The sequence below is a fragment of the Phalangium opilio genome, unplaced genomic scaffold (genome assembly GCF_054372755.1).
Source record: "Phalangium opilio isolate 3A_F unplaced genomic scaffold, DU_Popi_V2 ptg000070l_1, whole genome shotgun sequence".
Taxonomy (NCBI): Eukaryota; Metazoa; Arthropoda; class Arachnida; order Opiliones; family Phalangiidae; genus Phalangium; species Phalangium opilio.
In genome coordinates this window covers 9,217,065-9,237,095 of record NW_028324182.1, presented here as the reverse complement: position 1 = coordinate 9,237,095, position 20,031 = coordinate 9,217,065, and the positions used below count along the sequence as shown (strand labels likewise).

General features: G+C 36.5%; 1 protein-coding gene across 3 annotated transcripts in view; it reads right to left on the bottom strand.

The window, feature by feature from the left end:
- LOC149661434 (uncharacterized) overlaps positions 1 to 17,163 on the bottom strand; it is a 29,486-nt gene extending 12,323 nt beyond the window's left edge. The window contains exons 1-15 of one of the 3 annotated variants that reach the window (XM_089842951.1): positions 10,371 to 12,869; positions 10,020 to 10,281; positions 8,978 to 9,126; positions 8,157 to 8,274; positions 7,873 to 8,055; positions 7,371 to 7,493; positions 6,828 to 7,309; positions 6,036 to 6,770; positions 5,832 to 5,963; positions 5,633 to 5,770; positions 5,263 to 5,559; positions 5,088 to 5,198; positions 4,898 to 5,020; positions 4,680 to 4,801; positions 2,213 to 2,339 (exon numbers count right to left, since the gene is read on the bottom strand). In XM_089842951.1, the coding sequence (XP_089699077.1) occupies positions 2,213 to 2,339; positions 4,680 to 4,801; positions 4,898 to 5,020; positions 5,088 to 5,198; positions 5,263 to 5,559; positions 5,633 to 5,770; positions 5,832 to 5,963; positions 6,036 to 6,770; positions 6,828 to 7,309; positions 7,371 to 7,493; positions 7,873 to 8,055; positions 8,157 to 8,274; positions 8,978 to 9,088 (2,802 nt within the window). In that variant the 5' untranslated portion in view covers positions 9,089 to 9,126; positions 10,020 to 10,281; positions 10,371 to 12,869. Of the gene's footprint in view, positions 1 to 2,212; positions 2,340 to 4,679; positions 4,802 to 4,897; positions 5,021 to 5,087; positions 5,199 to 5,262; positions 5,560 to 5,632; positions 5,771 to 5,831; positions 5,964 to 6,035; positions 6,771 to 6,827; positions 7,310 to 7,370; positions 7,494 to 7,872; positions 8,056 to 8,156; positions 8,275 to 8,977; positions 9,127 to 9,579; positions 9,723 to 10,019; positions 10,282 to 10,370; positions 12,870 to 16,891 lie in introns of those variants that run through there. The other 2 variants (XM_089842950.1, XM_089842952.1) reach the window with 2 other exon arrangements.
- Positions 17,164 to 20,031: the final 2,868 nt, after the last annotated feature.

The window sequence follows — 20,031 nt, the reverse complement described above, 5'->3', positions numbered from 1 at the left end:
AAAAGTAATACTATGTGATAAAGTTGTGTCTGTCGCATCGTATACCTGTGATTTATATCCTAAAGCAGATTATTCTATTGAGAAAATTTTCCAAACCTTATGAGTCACCCACGCTAATTGATTGCGATAATAGGTCGAGATTCTATAATTAGCTACGTATTGCACTGTTATAAATATTTATCAAAAATGAAGTCTTGAATATTTTCCAACGACGCCATTGGACTATTTAGAGCGAATAAATTTCATGTTTCACTTTAGAAATAAGAGCCATAAGATTTTGGCAAATATCCGAAATGATTTTTAGGTCGACTGGAATATTACAGTCTTTTTTATGATTGGGATGTAATGGTCTTATGGATTTATTTAATCCGTGGTAATGCTAAATTTTGTTACACCACTTGCGAAGGAAAGCCTACATTTCTCACGGTATAACCCCAATGATTCTACGTGGCCCTGTGGCAAAATGAATTTGGTGATGGAAGAAGACTTCTTAAGCGAGCAAAAGACAAGCTAGGGTCTTGTTGTGAGATCCCGGGTAAAAGCGGGCCAAATATCCGTTATACTGGAAAGAAATTCAGAACTCGAACAACCACGATGTAATGGTTACAAAATTCTCAACGCTATGACACGTCCGCCAGCTTTGTTCGAGTTTAGGTTCCACGTATTGTTTCTAAGCTAGTAAGCTTCTCAAATCAAAAACCCATCCTTCGTTTTGGCAAGCCAATAACAGGCGTCTAATAAGAAGAATGAGATAATTTTCCTCTGTTCCAGAATCCGTCTATCTCTATCCCTCTCTCTGCAACCACAATTCTCTATTTTCTTCACGCATTCTAAGGTTAGGCTTAGTGAAATTTATTTCAAACTCGCATATATCTCACTCTCTGGTCTGTTAATTACAATGCAAGTGTATGCAAGACATTCTTATCGTCGTTTTGGAGTGACGTAAATAAACTGGTTGTGAATGAGGATTTACAACATTTGAAAGTCTCGAAACTGTTCAGTGCAACTGAAATGAACTTATGGTTTGAGCGGGCAATTTAAACAATGCTTTTAGTGTAAGATTGAGATGTTTGGCATAGTTTCTTGACTGAGTTTAAGTTCTTGAACTTTGCAAAATAATCAAGCTGCACCGTAACATAAAGTTCATACGCTTGTTTAGTTCAGGGCAATTAAAATTTTTAACTCTTCGCACCGCGGCGAAGTTAAAAAAGAATCAAATTCAAGTAGGTAGTTAAATAGACATATTCTCTTGACAGGAGTCAAGCGAAGTTAAGACGCGCCTCGTCTAATACGTCTTTGACAAACGTCGCAAAATCTTAGTCGGAGGTCCTTATTGTAACAACAAATAACGAGTAGCGATGGTGCTTTAATATATCCTTTAGTTCTTCGGAAAGCTAAACATCACCTCCCCTCAACCTTAAGACGGTTTGTCACTACTGGAATATTATTGTTCTCAAGGCTAAGTGTTGCTTAGGTTAATTCTAGCAATAAAAAATCCATCGTTCTTGGGAATGGGACGCTCTCCAAAAGGGTTAAACGAATGAACGAACCTTTGCATTGGAATGAAACGGAAAAACAAATTCTAGTTGTCTCGGGCAAAGACAAAATTTAAATATTTTAGTTTCTTTTCCGGTCGTAAGGACTGTTCTCAGTTGGATTGAAATAGACAAGGGCAAAAATCATTTTGAAATATTCCGCGTGGTTTCGAATGTGCTAAGGTTGTATAGCACCCTTCAACGCGTTAAGGCTATACAGTGGCAATGCCAAGAAAACGCCACAATTTCCGCGAAGTTAGACAATCTCATTTGATGGGCGTTTTAGTTATAATCTGAAAACCCATAACTACTTGTAATTCATTGTCTTCCACGCACGACGTAAGATAATGTATTGCCCACCGGAAAGCGTCAAAGGAATAAATATCTCGGGGTTATGGGGATTGGTTTAAAAATACTCTCAAAACCAAGCTCAGGGTCTAAGCAGAGGGTACTATCTTGTCAACGGTAGGTTAATTTATGAAGAGGATAGATAGGCGTAGTACACCGTTTGGGCCAGAGAATTGACGAGCCGGTCCCCGACTAACAATGTGCCAAGTTATGATAAATATGTTGTTCGATAAGACAGTACCGTCCCATCTTGAGAATATCTTCTCAAGATGGAGTCTGAGCGATGTGTGAAGCGCGTTTCGAAAAATATAAAGAAATTCGAGGCTTACGTCATAGTTTGGCTCCTCTGAATTTGGCGTGGAAACGGGACCAGAATCTTTGCTGGCAGCCGACACGGTTCCGTCTTGTTGAAGGCTGGTGGGCCGACTTCGGTCATTACTACTGCTGCTATAAGGGCTTATGAAAAATAAAAGAAAAAAATTTAGAGATGAATTAGCCAATCAATTTCCCACCCCAGTAAGATGCTGAACGTTTAATCTAATAGTCGCTAAGTTACCAACGAACAAAGAACACCGTTTAATTTTAAGTCTATTAATAGGCGCTAAATTTTTCGCGCTTTCAAATTTTATTTTTAATCTCGCTTTTGAGTCATTTTAATTCATGTAACATTAAACCGGACCATAAATATGATCGTATCTTCGTGAAAGCGAGTGTCGCCTCTGTCTTTCTAAAAGTAACGGTGTTGAGTTTAGGCAACTGAGGAAAGGAAAAAATGTCTAGAGACTTAAAGCAAATGTCTGCTCCTATGGCGCTTCTAACACGCTGGGTAATCGTCTACACCACTTGACCTCGAGGGCGGAGCTAAAACTAGCTTTTGCTAAGCTTAGAGGGCTTGTCAACTTCACCCCTCGACTATGGGGGCATCTTGTGGCAAGTCTTTAAACTAAACAACAGCCGAGACTTGCTTTAAATTAATAGAAAAAAACCGTGAAATATATATAAATCATCTTGCCCAAAATATGATATAAATAGCCCATTAGAAGATACTACTCTCCTTTTTGATAAGAAACAGCATTTGGTTTTTGGAAAAGTTTTGGAATGGTTCCTAATTTAGAGTGTAAAACTGAAATCTTTCTCTTCTACCTTATTCATTCCAACGGATATAAAATAAACCGAAGCTTTCCAATGCTATTAAAAGCAGATGTTCATGTGCAATTGTCTCGGATGGAAAAAATATCATTTGTGGAATATTTCTTTATGACAGTTTTAAGTTTAATCTACTACTGTTTTCACTCAACCAGACCGCCTACTATACAGTATTCCTTGCCAAATTTTATTTTTTATATCATTTCTACCCTGAAGTACCTATAGTTAAGAGAGGGTTTCGGATTACAGTTTTAAACCACAATTTAAAAAAGAATTCTTTCTTCAAATGGGTTCTGTAGATGAAAACGGTGGTAGAGGGGTGAAGGAATTAAGGAAGAGGTCGGAGATAAAACACCATGCTCTTCTTTAGAGTTAGGAGCAAAAAACATCATCATTAGGATTTTAATTTTTTCAAGCTCGGCTAATTTGAAATCATTATTTCCCAGCTTTAATTGTCCCGGTGGTTGTAATAACGTCATTCTTTCTGGTTTAAAAAATGTCCGCTCGTTTCACGGTCCGTTTTAATTCTAATTCCTTGACAACATGCCACCATTCTCTCTAGGAACCGTTGTTTCAATTACGTTTAGTCACGGCCAATTGAAAGATCTACTTATATTGCCCTCTTTATCCCAATTTATTTAGTAAGAGACGAGGGGCTATTCACTCTCCTTGGGTCATTTGTAATCACTGTCAGTAAAGATTACGCGTAGTCCCTAAGTACAGATACATCGCGAACACAGATTGTGGTGAGTGACGCGCCCCTCGGGAGGAGATGGTGAGGGTATTTAGATAAACTAAAAAAGGGGACCGTCCTTCAAATTGAAAATTAGGTAATTGTCTCGTTTGCGTGCAGTGGGTGGAATGGGTTATAGAATGGAATAATACTGTAAAGGGAATCATTTAGATAATGGAGTAAGAGACACATTTACGCGCAGAATAGCCCTAATGGTGTTACATTAGTCCTAAGTGTGGGGTTTCCTACAGTATTATTAGTCTGTGTTAGGTACAGAACTTCGAACTTGGGACTGGAAGAAAGTAATAACTAAACCGTGTTTTATTGCCTAGACAAATCTCGCGCCAAATTATTTGTTTTGTGCTGTGTTTGTCCTACATTTCGGAAATAACTTAAGAATTTTAAAGAAACACATTGGCAAATAGTTGTTTAGGGGAAAAAATGCGTTATAAAGCTTTCCTCGCTGTCGTATTTCTTGCAATGGGTATTTTATACCGAAAATAACCTAAATTTATATCCAATCAATGCTTGTTTTTATTGAGACTGTGACAGTTATTTTTAGTAAATCTCTTTTAGGTCTAGCTAGCCAGAACAATAAATTTTGTATGTTGTAGCTAAAGGCTAATTCCTAAAGGCTAAAAATCCTAGCTCTAGTATTTAAAACAACAAAATAACTTGTTCTGTCCATGCCAATTTTAAAGATGAGAGATAAAATTATCGTCTTCAATTATTACGAAATATTTGAGTGCAAGGATCAAGATAATGAGGTTTAAATTAGGAAACTATACTGTTTTTTCTGTTGATTCACAATTTGTTATGATTATAACTAATGTCTAACATTGAATTTCCTATAACCCCACTCTACCCAAAAATTGAAATTGTTAAATTCTATTACATGCAGTTTAAATTATGCCTACCTTTCATTGGGCATGTCGCTGCTAACTGCACTGGAGGATTCAGAGTCCATACTATGGTAACTCCTACATCCTTCATCTCTCGTTTCTCTCCATTCTTCTTTGTCATTTTGAAACTTCTGAATCTGAATAGAAAATGCAAAGAATTCAACAGATTTAAAACGATATAATATATAGCATAAGTCTATTATGTAAATGTATAGTAAACGAAGTTGATTTACCATTTTATCAGAATTTGATGATCTTGGACTGCTCTCAGGGCTACTAGCTGCCAATTGCGCACTGTTTTCTAGTTTTGTTACCCGCCTTAGTGTCATTTCCAATGAATCTAGTCTCATTTGTAACTATTTCAAAGATAATATTGTTAACATTATTGAAATTTAATTATATTTCATAGATCCAGAAACTTACTTCGCATAGCGTTTGACTAATTTGGTGTTTATTGATATGGAAAGACTTCTGTTCTTGTTCTACTTGCTCGCTGAGTGATTTTTGTTGAGCTACCAGTTCAGCAAGACGATCCTAAACCAATTTCACACAGATTGTTTTCAAAATCCAGATTTTGAACTTAAACGAATGTATCTACCTTTCGTTCTTTAATTATTGATAGCATTTCTGTAATGGCCAACATAAGAGCTTCCCTCTCTTCTTCCCTGTGCGTTTGGGACTCCAATTGTTGAAACTCCAAGTCTTCAAAAGCTTTTTTCTCGGCTTCCATTAGTTCCAGTTCTCTTTTGTAACTTTCATCAAGACTGTTAATTAGTTCTACTTTGTTCTCTATCGATTCGTTCTGAGTCAAAGCGTCTATCTTCTCCCTCATTTCCTTTAGATTGAGCTCTCTGTCGTGTAATTGTTGTTTGGCTGAATCTAGCTGTTCTTGCTCCTGCATATGCAAAATTGCGAATAAGTAACTACATCTAGAAAGGACTGATTTCTTGTTGGGGGCAAATTCTTACGTCTTTTCGGTCTTTTTCGGCCATTTCAGTCAGTTTCTTTTCTTCTTCTTGTAATTTTTCCAATTGTTTCAGTTCCTCCATCAGCAAATTATGTTCTTCTTTTTCCTCACCAGCGACTAAAGCTAATTCCATGTCCAACTACTCAACAAAATATTTGATTAATATAACATATATTTCTAAGTTAACTAGAAATTTTTACCTCTCTTAGAATTTCGTTTTCTTGAGCTTCTATGTTGGCCAGGGATTGTTTCAGGGAAGATATCTGTCGAACGCACTCAATTTTCCATCTGCAAAGCTGCCTTAGTTCGTCGTGTTTTTCAGTCGCGTTTGGCTAAATATAAAGCCAAATGAAATTATTTTTTACAAATAAGATAATCTTGAGCAAATAAACAAAGATTCATACCTTATCAGGCTGGGAAACCGGAGCTCTATTCTGCCTCACCCAAAGTTCTTTCCGCATTTCTTTAGGAGCTAATTCAATGTCGGCTTTCACCACAATTTGTTTACCCTTGTTGTATTCTGATAAGGCGTGCTGATTTTCGTAGCATTCGGAGCTGTTTCTTTCCTGAACGCTACCCTCCGTTGAGTCTAATTGATTAGGGTAACCCAAGCTTCCGATACCCATATGAGGACTAGTAGATTGCTGTTCGTTGGGTATCTCTCGCGTTTTGTCCCTTGATAAAATTTCGTTCAGTTCATCTTCGGAAGAAGCGGGTTGCAACAGGGCTTTAGGATTCATGATGAGCGTAGCCCCTTCGACGTTATCCGTGAAGGAATTAGCTAAGGTAGTTGGTAAACGGTCTCTGGGTAATGATCCGTTAGTTTTTATACCACCATGCGCGACAGGACCGTGGGAAGGGGGTGCGACAGCGTTCGAATGAGTGTGGTTATTGTGGTTATGGTTAATAGGGGTAACGTTCGTTTTGACATGAGCCGAACCAGGGTAGTTAGACGTTATGGTTAAACCGTTAGTGGGGAAACCGCCGTAGTTCGTTAGTCTTTCCTTGGGAGGCTGTACGTGAGAGCCGTTTCCTTGCCGCGATTGTCTCTCGTATTCTGCGCACATGTTGAGTATGTCTTCTAATCTCTGTTCTTCGAAACGACGTTGTTCTTCGTCCTTTAACCTCTCGAGTCTCGCCTTCAATTAATGACGAAGTTCAAGAGCAAATACTAATAATAATATTCTGATTGTTACCTTTCGATGCTGCTTCTTCAGCTCATCTTCGCAAGCTTTGAGGTTTTCTTCGCTATTGCAAACGCCACTATGAAGATGAGGAGATGTTGGTGTACATCTTCCCGACCAGAAATGAACCGGGGATCGTCTCGCGCTTATTGGTTCGGGCGTCCGACTTTGCAGCCCTTGAATCCTTTTCACACGAGGCGAGACGGGAGAGCCTTCAAAACCCAAGGCCCTAACAGTCCTGGGGTCTAATTTGGGAGAAGGGAAGGAGCTCGAGTAATTGTCTTCGACACCATTAGGAGACCAACTAGCTCCTCCTGATGAACCAGATGAAGGGGAGGAAGGAATCCTAACACCTTCGTGGATGAACCATTTTGGGGTATCTTGTGACGTCATGGGTGGTGATCGACTGTGAGCTAGGTATTCGAATTTTGAGACTTTTTCCACAAAGTCTGAACTTTCCAGGGGCAGATACGATGGACCATCGTTTTCCAACACTACCAAAATGTTATTGTTTTAACCATGGCATTATATTATCGAAGTTAACGTAGGTCTTACCTGGCATAAACGCGGCGGGTGTCATAGAAACTCGGGCCCCTGGTAAAATTTGCTTTATAATTTTGGCTTCCTGAGGATGATTGAAACGAAAGAACGTCGATCTCCCCAAACATATCATTGAACCTGATAGATGTGGATTATAAAGCCATTGCAAATAGTGGTATTCTTATTGTGGTACATTTAGATTATGAATAATATTGAGTTAAATTAGTGCGAACACGGCTTCTCTAACTGGAAAGACACGTTCACACTAAGCACGTTTTGCTGAAAAGTATCAATGACTCATTTTGAAGTAACAACTAAAGTTAGACTAAATTTTCCAACAAATATTGCATAATCTGAACAAACTTTTAACTAATGACGAAAAAGTTTAACATTAATCTTACCCTTAATAACGTCCTATTTTTGTAAGCAATTTATATTGTTTAAAATAATCAAGGTTACAATATCTTAAGGGTAAAATCTAAACTGAGAGATCAGATTAAAAATTTCCAGAACAAACCTTGGGACAAGCGAGTGGGTTCCAAGATTCTCATGCCATCCAAGGCGACCATCGAGTTCAAGGGGTGTATAGTAACAATTCCGTCTGTGCTTTCGATGAAACAATGCTCTGGTTCGATGCTCGTCCCTTCAACCACGATATCTCTTTTAGTGGGCGCTTTCCCGCTTCCGATTGTCGTTATCCCTGTAAATAAATCAGGGCCCATCAAAAAGACTATCGAGCGACGAGGGACTGACTACCTTATCGGTTTTCCCCCCGCCAAGTCATAAACAGAGTATACTCACCTTCGGGTAAAGGGTGGATTGTGACGGCGGTACTCAGTCTTCCTCCTCCCAGACTCACCAAATGCGGTCGATCAGTTTCAACTCTTACTGATCGATTGGTTTCCGTTACCTCCAAACCCTTTGAAAATCAATAGACTTACTTTACGACCAAATTGATAATGAGCTAACCAACGAGTTTAATATTATGTATGAGATATCTCGCGGTTCACCGCATTCCCATAAAACTAAACTGACTCCAGGGGAAAAGAGAAACTACTCGGTAGTTGGTACTATCTTTTACGCCTACCCTTATGACGGGTCATTAACGTTTTTAGGCCCTTTTTTCGTGGCTTATCTAACCGCTTGACCAATTCTGGGTTCGGCAAAAGAAAAGTTTAACGCGCTGTTGAAGGGATAGGCCTGTGATGTTTTGGGTCACTGCTTTGGAAAGAGAAGTTTTAGGAAATGAAAACAAGTGAAGTTTCTTTGTTATTTGCTATTATTTTGGCCATTTTGGTGACCTCCTTAAGTAATTAGCTTTCGTGTTTCCTAGAACTTACAAGTAATTTAATTTGAAATAATGGCTTGGGGTGTTTGTCTCTATATATTCAACTAAACAAAGAGGTCGAACACTTGTATCGTATTCTATCGAGAACTAAATACATCAATTAAAATCCATTGCAATATTGAATACATCAACCTTATGTCTAATATAACACTAAGGCAAAATAATAAAATAATATATTAAGCTCATATAAAAACACGTGGCAAGCTCTTTTCTATTCCAAAGATTGATGATGTTTATAAATTAATATTGAATTAAACAAATATTATTTATTTACTTTAGATGGAGAAGGCGACGACGGGCTTCTAAACGACGCGGCGTTGTCGACAGAATTGTTATTGTTTGGGAAAGAATTCCCTGGACTAGACAGAACTCCAACCGACGCCATTGACTGGTAAAGTGCCTTTTAAGATAATTTTATTTCATCTGAAAAATAAGGGGAAAAAACCATCTTATCAATTTAACTGTCCTCAACAATTGTCGAGTAGTATTTTACTCCAAAAATTCCATATCAAGCCTTAAGTTAATCTACGACGACATTTCTAATCACGTTGTATCGTAAATAACTGGGCTACAACAGACTGTAAAATACTATTATGTATTGCGTAAGGTACACCTTGCGTTAGTTTATAGATAAGATCAGTTACGCCTCGAGGGGCTAATAACTTCGAGTAATCCGGCTACACTTTCCCTGAGTAATCTTATGTTTTAATAATTATAAATAACCCCAAATAGTTTTTCCAAGAAAATATTATATTGTTACACCCTCTTCCTTATCATCTAAAAGGACACGAGTGGGATGTCACGAATCTTTAAATTATCTTAAATAAAGCCGCTTTACGTATAAAACGGAACTTTAGATAAGCTAATACAACGTACCTATCCTGACAATCGAAATGATGGTTGTGGGTTGGCTGTATATTTGGGTACATTCTTCACGGTCTGGGATGTAAATTTGGCGGCGCGCATACGATATTAAGTCAGGGAACTTCAAGTTGAAGTTGAACGACACTCTTTGTTTACCCTGACTTAAAAATATATTTTTTCCTGCAACTCCTTGTTTTAGTTTCTACGGGGAATTTTAGGGTCTCTAACAATGTTGTAAAGTTGAAACCAGTATAAAACGTTCAAAGGTTTCTTGCTGGCGCAATTGAAGATTATTTATAGAGAACGTTTGCAATCGGGGACCTTTCAATGTACGACCTTATGATCCTCCCCCGCCGTTCCCCGCGGGAGTTTTCACGTAGGATAAATCGTGAATTCTGTTCAGACCTTAGTTTGGAGAAAGCTCCCCAACAGGCTAGAAACAACGTGCTTACTCGACGAAAACGAGGCGCCGTTATGGCTATGGTTGAAGCGCCATTCTTCCCAGCCCGTAACCCCTCGGTTAACTAATGCGCAATGTGAACATAAGTGGTCGAACGTTTGCGGATGCAACTCTCTTTCAATCTCTCGAAGGACTTCAGCAGTATAGTCTGAACAAACCCACTGATTGAGGTACAAAATAATTCGAGGTCAAAATTCTAATAGAAATCTAATCTACCAAAATTCGGTTGAGCACACCACGATTTAAGCTCCCTTCTGTAAGAAAATTAAGGAAGACGTAATGACGCTTTAATTGCTTTTTTTTTCTTTCTCTCTCTCTTTTTTCTAAAAACTACGTAACGTACCCGGTCTTGGACGTGAAAGTAATTTTTGCAAGCTCCCTAATTATTATTTGGCGGTATATATTAACATAAATTAACATACTAATGTTTCTGGTAGGGTGTGTAACATGTACCCATTACCGAAAAGTCAATACCGGCCATGTAAAACGTTGTTTACATCATGTATGGGTTTTGCGCCAAGGTTTAAAATAAATCACGGTGTTCTTAGCATCTGCGGAAGTCTAGGCTTTTGCACGATGTATACCAGAAATGTCACATTGTCTCTTGATGACAGGGAAAGGATGTTTCTGGGAAAATTTGCACCTCTCATTTTTATTTGGCTCTTGAGGTTTAACGCGCTGAAATTTTGGGTCAATCTAACACTTGATAAAATAGGAAACCTCGGGGTGGTACACCAGGGAACAGACTAAACTGTCTCGCACATGTGGTCTCCATCACCCTCGACTCATCTTTAAGTCGGCGTAAATAAACCAGCGTACCACAAGTAGACAATTTTGTTGCTCCCTTCGGAAATATAATATAGTTTGAGCCGGTCGGCGTAAATAATCAAGACGTATTTACCTTTCTCTGACTCTGTTTTCTTGATAAACTGTATATTTCTCAAGGTCGAAAAATGTGTGGAAATTACGTTAAAGTGCTTTGAAACTATTCTTTTTCACTGAAACGTGGCTATAACATCCGAAGCTGAACTTGAGATTAATGTACGTGTAGTTTATTATCCCTGAAAGGGGTCTTTTAATTAATATAACCACCCGGAATTTCCTCCCACGCTCATGAAGTCGACATTGGCGAGAACATTTAAACATTCCCGAGGCGATATAGACTGCTGGGGTGGTGACGGAACATAATCCGGCGCTCCAACGCAGACTCGACTTTATTATCCTTCGTCTGAAATGCCATAGAGCGCCAAAAATAGGGGGTGCGAACAAGCTATACAAGGCCGGAAGACAGCGGACGCGAATGTAGATGTAGAATACCAAAGTTCGTTCCGAAATCCTAGCCGGAACGACTGACTGACCGGATCCGCATTTTCCTCATGAGTTACCCCAAAAAACCCCTCATTTCCGGGGACGTCCCCCCCATAAATGAGTCGCCGGTTTTTGTAACATTCTCGACTTAATCTCGCGTAATATTGACCAAAAAATGTAGCCAAATCCTGTACATTATCTGCAGGCTGTATGAACCCGGTTTGCTGACCACGTTACGAAATTTAACTGGACATAATTAAAATTTAGAAGCTTTCAAGGCTGATTTTTTTTTTATGCAAGATATCTCTTATTCAATCGTAATTGGCTGTAGATCCTGTAATTGTCTGACGATAACAACCAACAGAAACGTACACTCTGAATTGCGTGTGCATGTATACACAATTGGAAACGATTAAATCTACTATTATTGGTTAAGCCTCAACAAAACTTTGAGTTATAACGTATGAAAGACCTCCTTTACACAGCACCCAGCCACACTGGCAACGAGCCTTGGCCCTCACGCGAGATGTCAACGGTCATAAACAACTGAAAATTGGAAATTCTATTCCCTTCAATGTTAATAGCTTCATACTTTATATGGGCACCCATTCAGAGAGAAAAATTAACAGGAAATAGTTCCTTGTTAAAAGAAGAAATAGACGTAGGAAGGTGGTCTCGCTCTTTTTTTTTAATATGCATGTCTTTGAGACTGTCAGTGACAATAATAGATGAAGTACTTACACTAAGGGACCAATTCAACTCAATTCCTTTTCATATGGCTTTTCAGCCATAAAGGTCTTTAAATATATCCTTTGAATGTTATGTTACACAACTATAGGCTATAGTTTGGATCAGGAGAAAGAAAAAGGGGTCTGGTTTTTACGCCTCAAATACAAATCATGTGAAAAGAAGTCTATATGGTTAAAAACATCTGCTTTCTGAGTTCACGTTCCCCTCCTACACTCTTCTGGAAGAAGCGTAACCGAACCTCTATTTAAACTGGATTCGCCATCATCAATGTTTAGTGTACAGGGTATTTGTATAACTTGCACATTTCCTTCAATATAAACTCATGTTGGAGGGTGTAGTCGCAACTTCTTGCTTGTTTTCTAGCATACTTCTGAGACTCCTTGCAGCTTCCGCAATATTCCCATTGCAAATTTCACGACTAAAACTATTACTGTCTCTAGATATCCCCAAGAAAATCACAATAATATCATAACATCCACTTAGGAAGAGATTCTAGTTTCATGTTCGTGTGAAAATTCAAGTTGAATTTCAATATATTTTACGTTACGATAAATGTACACCGATTTCATTAGTAATTCTCAAGTTTTACTTCCTCATCACACCCTGTATCTAATGTCATAATAACGTGTAGAACGTTCACCCACACTGTTAAACCTTTGCAGAGAACGAACTCTTGAGGTCCAGGACCAAATACACAACGCTACGGTTATCATTCCCCCTAAATCTACTCGATACGCCTCTGTCTTAAATTGAAAATAAGCCTACGCTGAAGATGTAATTTGTAACCGTCAGATAAGTTTTTTTTCTTTATTCCAACACGAATTTTAAGCTAAGTCAATATTTGAAACCCGTACCATCCTTCATGCCACAAAGATAGCAATTCCTTTTGAGAGATTTTTTTTCACGAAATTCAGCGAAATTAGCGCTAGGAAATGTTTATACACGGATTTACTAGTGTTTGTAAAACGAGATCTGAGAAATTTAGAAAATTTCCATTGGCAGAGGCCCTTTAAAATATGATTTTTAAACCGTCCTTGCATGCTACCTACGCGATTACCGTAAATACCACAAGGTATCGGACACTTACTTAATTTATAGTTTAAATTTATAATTGTATGTCGAAATATTCAATCATTTTAAAGAATTTAGTCATCAACCAAAGATAAAAATGAACTGTTGCCTATATTGCAAGAGTTGATGATCAATACATTACTCATAGCAGAAGTGAGATGAGACTAGAAGTGAAGGGCTCTAGCATTGGCAGTAGATCCTGGAACTAGTGAACAAATTTGAGGATTTTATGCCGCTTCCCACGCGCCTACGCTAGAGAGAAAAAAATTGGTCGAGTTCCAAAAACATTTCCTACCCCCTTCCCCTCAACCTAAAGCGGCGAAACACGGACGCGGGTGCTTGAATCTAGTTCGGCCGTCTACCGCCACGAGCGTCTCACGTTTTGGAGGGATAATTCTGAAACCGCTACCAGAGGGCCAACCGTTCGTGTGTTATCAAGAATATTCACTTTCGCCGAGTGAAGAATTTGGTTAGCTCAGTACTTCTAGTCTCATCTCACTTCTGCTCATAGTAAACTGAGTGGCAATTATCCAACGCACTGATATACATATATGTATGTATGTATGTATACCTTTCGAAACGAGAATGACGTTAGCTAAGTTATTAAATATATACGAAAACTACACTTTATATTTTAATATTTTCAAGTACACGATTTTTCTCTTCCCTTTTTGTCGAGTTGGGGCTCGGAAAAGAAGTATCGCGTGGGTTTTATTAAGACGATAAAATTGAGCGGAGCCGTTCAACTCCAGGCGATAATCTACCAGTCATTCCTTTTTTTCATTTTCTTACATATTTTATGGGATAAATAGGGTTATTGTTTGGCGAAAAGTGCCCGTTAAACCGAGAAAATTAAGAACACCTGCTGCGAAAACGTGGGCTCTTTATGATTTGATTAAGATGAAAGAGTATACATTTTTGCCTCTATACCAATTGTTCGACGCACCTTGCTGGGTGTTACAAGAAATTGACCATTTAAATCGTTAGGAAACAAACGCATACACAATCCTTCCTTCCTGTCATTATTTTGAAGAACAGTATCTCCTTCAGATTCGGTAAATACATGTTGCAGCCTTTTTTTAGTTTTCTGATTAATATTGCATTTCAGTGTTCAAACGTTGCACGTATACGTTTCTAAGGTTATACATCTATCTTGAGCTTTATTTCGATTTTTGCTTCAGTTAAGTTTGACTTCAAGAGATGGTGAAACAAGCAAGATTTTTTATTCACCTGGAAATTTAACAGAACTTAGGGAATTACGTAGGTTGATACACTAAAATCAGTACTGATGGAAGTTTAACGTTATCAGTAACAATCGGATTCAAATTTCTCAGCAGTTATTGCAGAATAAACTACAGCTCATTCGCTAAACAGAAACTTTTAGGTTTTTTACAAATAAAGAAATCTCCATAACGAAATACATATCGTTTTATCATACCTTTATTCAATTTAGAGTCGACCACTTACCAAAAACAGTTCATTAATATTTTATGAAGTTTCTAAAGATGACGTATTAAGCCTACCGTTAATTTTTAACAGATATAAACAGCACTTGCTGCTGAAAACTCACGTAGTGTCGCGGTTCTTATAGCGATTTTATTTTAGTTAAAATAATTGTTAGGCTTAGCATGCCAATAAAAGTAACTGATAATTTTTAGTACATGTTTTTCAAATGTGTTTGATGTTCTTTTATTATTTCAAAACGATGAAGAAATGGTTGCTGTTTCACAACCACTTCATTCTCCCTTTAATACAATGTACGCCTGGAAATTGCTTTTTCCCAAAAAACCAATAAGAAAAGTGTCTGCTTATCAAAAGAAAACAGTCTAGTCACGTTCCTTTGGGTGAAACTAACTTCTTTTTCCATATTATCTTCCGGAATAATAACTTATATAAGATGAATCGCGTAATTTGATACACGAAACAAAACCAAATAACGATTTATCATAAATAATCATCACCCAAAAACAATACACTGTATTTTGAAATAATTTTTTTTATGAGGCTCCACTCCAAAAATGGTGAAAGTATTTTATACTAACCACGTGTAAAAGGGGGTAGATATAAAACCGTAATAACAGTAACACACTTTTTCCTTAAAAAAAAAAATAATAAAACATTGCTTAGTTTCCTATAACCCTCTGGCACATTAAATGACCGAGATATTAAAGACATATAACTTTAATACATAACTTGACTTTTGTAGGTGTATGTTTTTAAAATATTTCGTTCGAAGAGAAAGAGGGTATAGCTCTAACCATAAGTAAATAATTGACTATAAGTTGAAGTGAATTAGACGTTTATTTCAGTTTATTTATAGGTGGGATTGTTCTAGCAGAGGGGTCAATCATTCAATAACCGAATAGAATAAATATTTATCACTTTTCTATTAAATAAAAAATATATACACTCTTCAATTTTTAGTTATAAATAATAATGGGTTTAATTATTAATACTAATCCAGGTGTTATTGTTAAAACGATATAATGTCATCTTATTTTATTTTCGAATGCTCAACTTATTGAGGCTAATTATTAATTTATGCTCTAACTACGGGGTGCCCTATTACAAAATGTTGACAGAAATATGTGAAATTAAAAAAAAACATTACGACATCTTAGGAGGTAACTTGAAAATTTCGAATAACACTCTGTTTCCAGGAAACTATGAAGAAATTATTTATTTTAGGCATATTTCCTTCTTTTTTGGTGGGTATAGAAAGTACCTTTCCCTCGCGCGTGTTTTATGAATTTTACATTAATCTGAAAATTAACTTTAATTGTTAAGATTACTAATTATAATAAAACAAAAAACTTCAAAACAGCTAATGACATCATTTAGAAACTTCAGTTTATTATCAATATAGACTCATGATCTATAAATATAGTTTTAGTATAAACATATTTATTTATTGAGGCTCTATAAAATTAAATGTTTACGCATAGAAAATTATATAGAAACAAGCCTCTACGTCCGATTAGGATCGGCCCATAAAATAAACATGTACATTAAGATAAGGCAATCATGTTCTAAAAACCTTTCCATGAACTAGTATATTGTAATCGAAAGAATATACAATAATCCATTACCACGTTTAAACAATTTAACTAACCATTAACTAACATATTTATCCAATATAAATATAACCTTTTAATGTTTAAATCCATAAACTGCATTCCATAAACCATGCTTTTAGTTTCTGGATCGATTAGATCGAGGGGTAAATCACTCCGAAAATACTGGAAATTAATTCGAACCATTTCTCTCATTTATTTTATTTTATTTATTTTCTCCTAAAGTTCGAGATATTCCCTTTTAATTCCACCCTGATTCCATGAAAATACAGCGAAAAAGGTTAGATATATTTCACTAAAGACTAAGTATATAATAATAGCGAATTCCCTTAAATTTCAAGGGATAATCACATAGTGTAAATGCCCCTCGATTAGACACTCCTATTTATGATATAACACGTTACTATAAAGTAAACAAGCACGGCCGGTTTCAAGTCTAAAAGCTTGGAATTTTAAAATATTTAATTTTATAATCAGCGTCGGTCCCCCGTTTAATCTGGAAATTTACCTTTACTAATAAAGGGATAATACAACGTTGTCAACTTAAAATTTAAAAATATTAACGTACTAACGCAAGTAGACAGTATTATACACATTTATTTGACCAAGGCTTACAGGGAGTAGTATTTAGGCTTAATACTAGCATGGAAAAGGCACTTACTATCGTATCGAACGGTTATCGTTAGTTTAAAATCCAGAAATCCATTCGGTTTTAAGCAGATTTTCTTTGGATCACATACACAATCATTCCTTTTTAGATAGTAGCCCAAAAATGGGCAAAATATACTAGTATACACTTTATAAACGAATAAATATAAGCTTCCTCCGACAACCCAAGCGCTTTCTGCATCATACACTTTTCCCGCTCTAGCCGAAGCGACTCTCTCTATCGCTCTCACTAAAACTCTCTTCCCTCAAGTTCTCTCTGCTCTGTGTGTGTGCTGTTTTCTTTGCCAATGGAGATAGCCTACAACGGGGGTCCTACGTGGGGGAACGCTCTACTATGTAATTAAGGTCCATTCACCAGCGCCTTTATCAGTCATCTGGGTTTGCCACAGAATTTTCATTTCAAACACTCCTGGACGCCTACACAAATTTTTTGGTCCAGTTCCCACACGTTTATTAGTAGAAAACTTAGAGTATTCTGTTTAGAAATGAACTGATTAGTAATTAAAAATATTAGGTAATGATATACATAGTTTTCAGAATAGGAGGATTCTTCCCATTTACACAAGGGAGTCTGGCACTCAAAGCCTGCCTAAACTTTCCCTAGTAGAAATTGCTTTTCATACGATTCTAGTTAGCTGTGAAACATAATATAAACCCCTGTCAACTTGTTTTTGTTGTGTAAACACTATTTTTTTTTTAAATTGAAATTTTTCTCAACGCCCTTTAAGCGAGAGTAAATAGAATTTAGATGGAAACGGACCTTTAAACATTCATGTACGATTGTAAAATATCAAGGAAAACGGTTGTGCTTTATTATACCACGTCTGTATTTTGTACAATCGCTCTCAAACTAAAAAAATCTCTAGCTTGCTAAAGACAACAAGTAAGGTTTATTTTAGTGATATAAAAATTTCAAGGACGTTAAAGTCCTTTAATTTAACATTTCCCCCCTTAACATCCTCGCATTACCCTTAAATAAGTAATTTGAATAGATTTAAGATAATGACTTTTTATTGTACACGGAAGAAATTAGATTTTATTTAATTAAAAGCAAAAGCTTATATTATTTAAATTGAAAATAATTGAATCTGAAAAAAGAAAGTGTAGAGTCGACTGTCCCGTCGATATTGATTTAAAATAGTTTAAATATAAATGATTAAGATTAAAGGATACGTATTAATTTAAAATTTAATTCTGCATTTTTAATTAATTATCCTTGATGAAAAATTTAATCTGAATTGGTTTTTTTGCATTATATATACCATAGTTAAAGATGGCGCTTTATAATTGGTACATTTTTGATAAAATTTAATCCCTTTCGATACTTGAGATTTTGTCTTTAAAAAAATTTGTGTAAAATTCTGAAATTTATTGATTGATTTTTAGTTTAAAACATTACACTTAAATTCAAATTATCTGGTAGAAGTCGCTATGTTACGTCTTTTCTAGCCGCAATTTCTGTTTCCTCTCTTCTATAAGTTGTGTTCGCACTGACCAAACCTTAACCAGCTGCCAAAAAGAGCAATTTCACACAAATCTAAAATATCCACGTCGAAAAAAAAAAAAATAAATAAATCCCAGATTTTAAAACAATTTTCTTCATTAAAATATACCCTTCCGTTTTGGACCAAAAGTAACTAGAAATTAATTACATTTCAAATTAAACTTTCCCTTTCGAAATCGTTTTTAATTTAAAGCAAATTGGAATGGAGAAAAAGGTACTAGTAAAAAAACTTGTTTTTCGTAATTTCAAGTTTCAAGAAAAGTAAAAAGAAAGATTTAGTGAGAAAAAAAAACATTTGAACCCCGAGATAATTAAGTTTTCTTTATTTTATTTTTCGATTGAAAGAAAGTTCTAACCATACGTTTTTGGCGGGAAAATATGGTAGGAGAAAAGGCGGGAATGAGCCATGGTTACCTCTCTCTCTGAATAGAAACGTAACATACGCTCACGAGATTAATTAACTGGCATCATTTTTCTGTTAGGAAGGGGCGAGGGTGTCACGATGTGAAAGATAGAAAATTAAGAGAACCATCTGAACAAGTTTCTCTTTCAATTTCTCACCTACAAATGGTTCTGGTTGCCAAACAAAAGCTCTAATTAAGACCTTTCCCTGGGTTTTGTTTCCCTTTTCATCTTCTTCCCAAGAGGTGGGATATTAGTCGAATATTATAATGTAAGTCGGTTCATTTAAATACCATTATGGAGATCTAGTGTCCTTTCTCTCGAACTTCCCAAGCTTTTTCGTAGAAGAAAGGTTTTCTTTTTACTCGCCAATCCAAAAAGCGTCGAGAATATGGCCCCAAAACCTAACCAAGTACAACCCAAGATCGGAAGGCCTGCCGTGGGTGGTAGTACTTGTTTGCTTTTGTCTTTAGTTGCCAACTAAAAGAATAGTCAAATTAGTCTTCTCTTTTTCAAGAGAGAGGGTGGTCTCACTCCGCTTCTTCCTTCTTTCGCTTTCTGTTGGAATTAAGTTACGGGTTAAGGCACCCTTAGCAAGCGAGGGTCCCTGAATTTTTGTCAGCGGTAACTTTGGAATAATAGCTATAGATTCATCGTGGCTGCTTGTATCTCGCTCGCGGAGTAATTAAGCTTCGCCTTTGTTTTAAGTTAATTCACGGTGACTCACCTTGATCTGAAGCAAATGGAAGGGGGTCTGTTTCAATGAAAACATGTATAATACTAAAGATAATTTATATTTTTCCATCTGGTGTCGTCTGTAGATCAGTCAATTCGATCGAAAATTACGCATGATATTTTTCAAGTTGGCTTCGTAGCACGTCAGATTTAGAAATAGTCCCAAAATAAGGCTTACATTTTTTAAAAAAGTTTTTTTAGGAAAATTCCAAAGTGTTTAATTTTGATAATTCTATTCTATACTAGTTTAATATCAATATTTGTTCTCATAGTTCAGTTTTATACTATTTCTCGTGTTATCGTGCAAAGTTCTATTAAATTGAGTTGACCGTTCCTTCTTTGCCTCTCATCTTAACCCGATTCTCTCTAATCTTCTATGGTAAAAAGGTCGAGAACGACCCGCCGCACCCGGTGCTGGAAGTAGAGGTGACAAAACCCTACACCATCCTGCAATTTTCTTAATTATTTTTCACCGCTGCCACTTTTGAAAA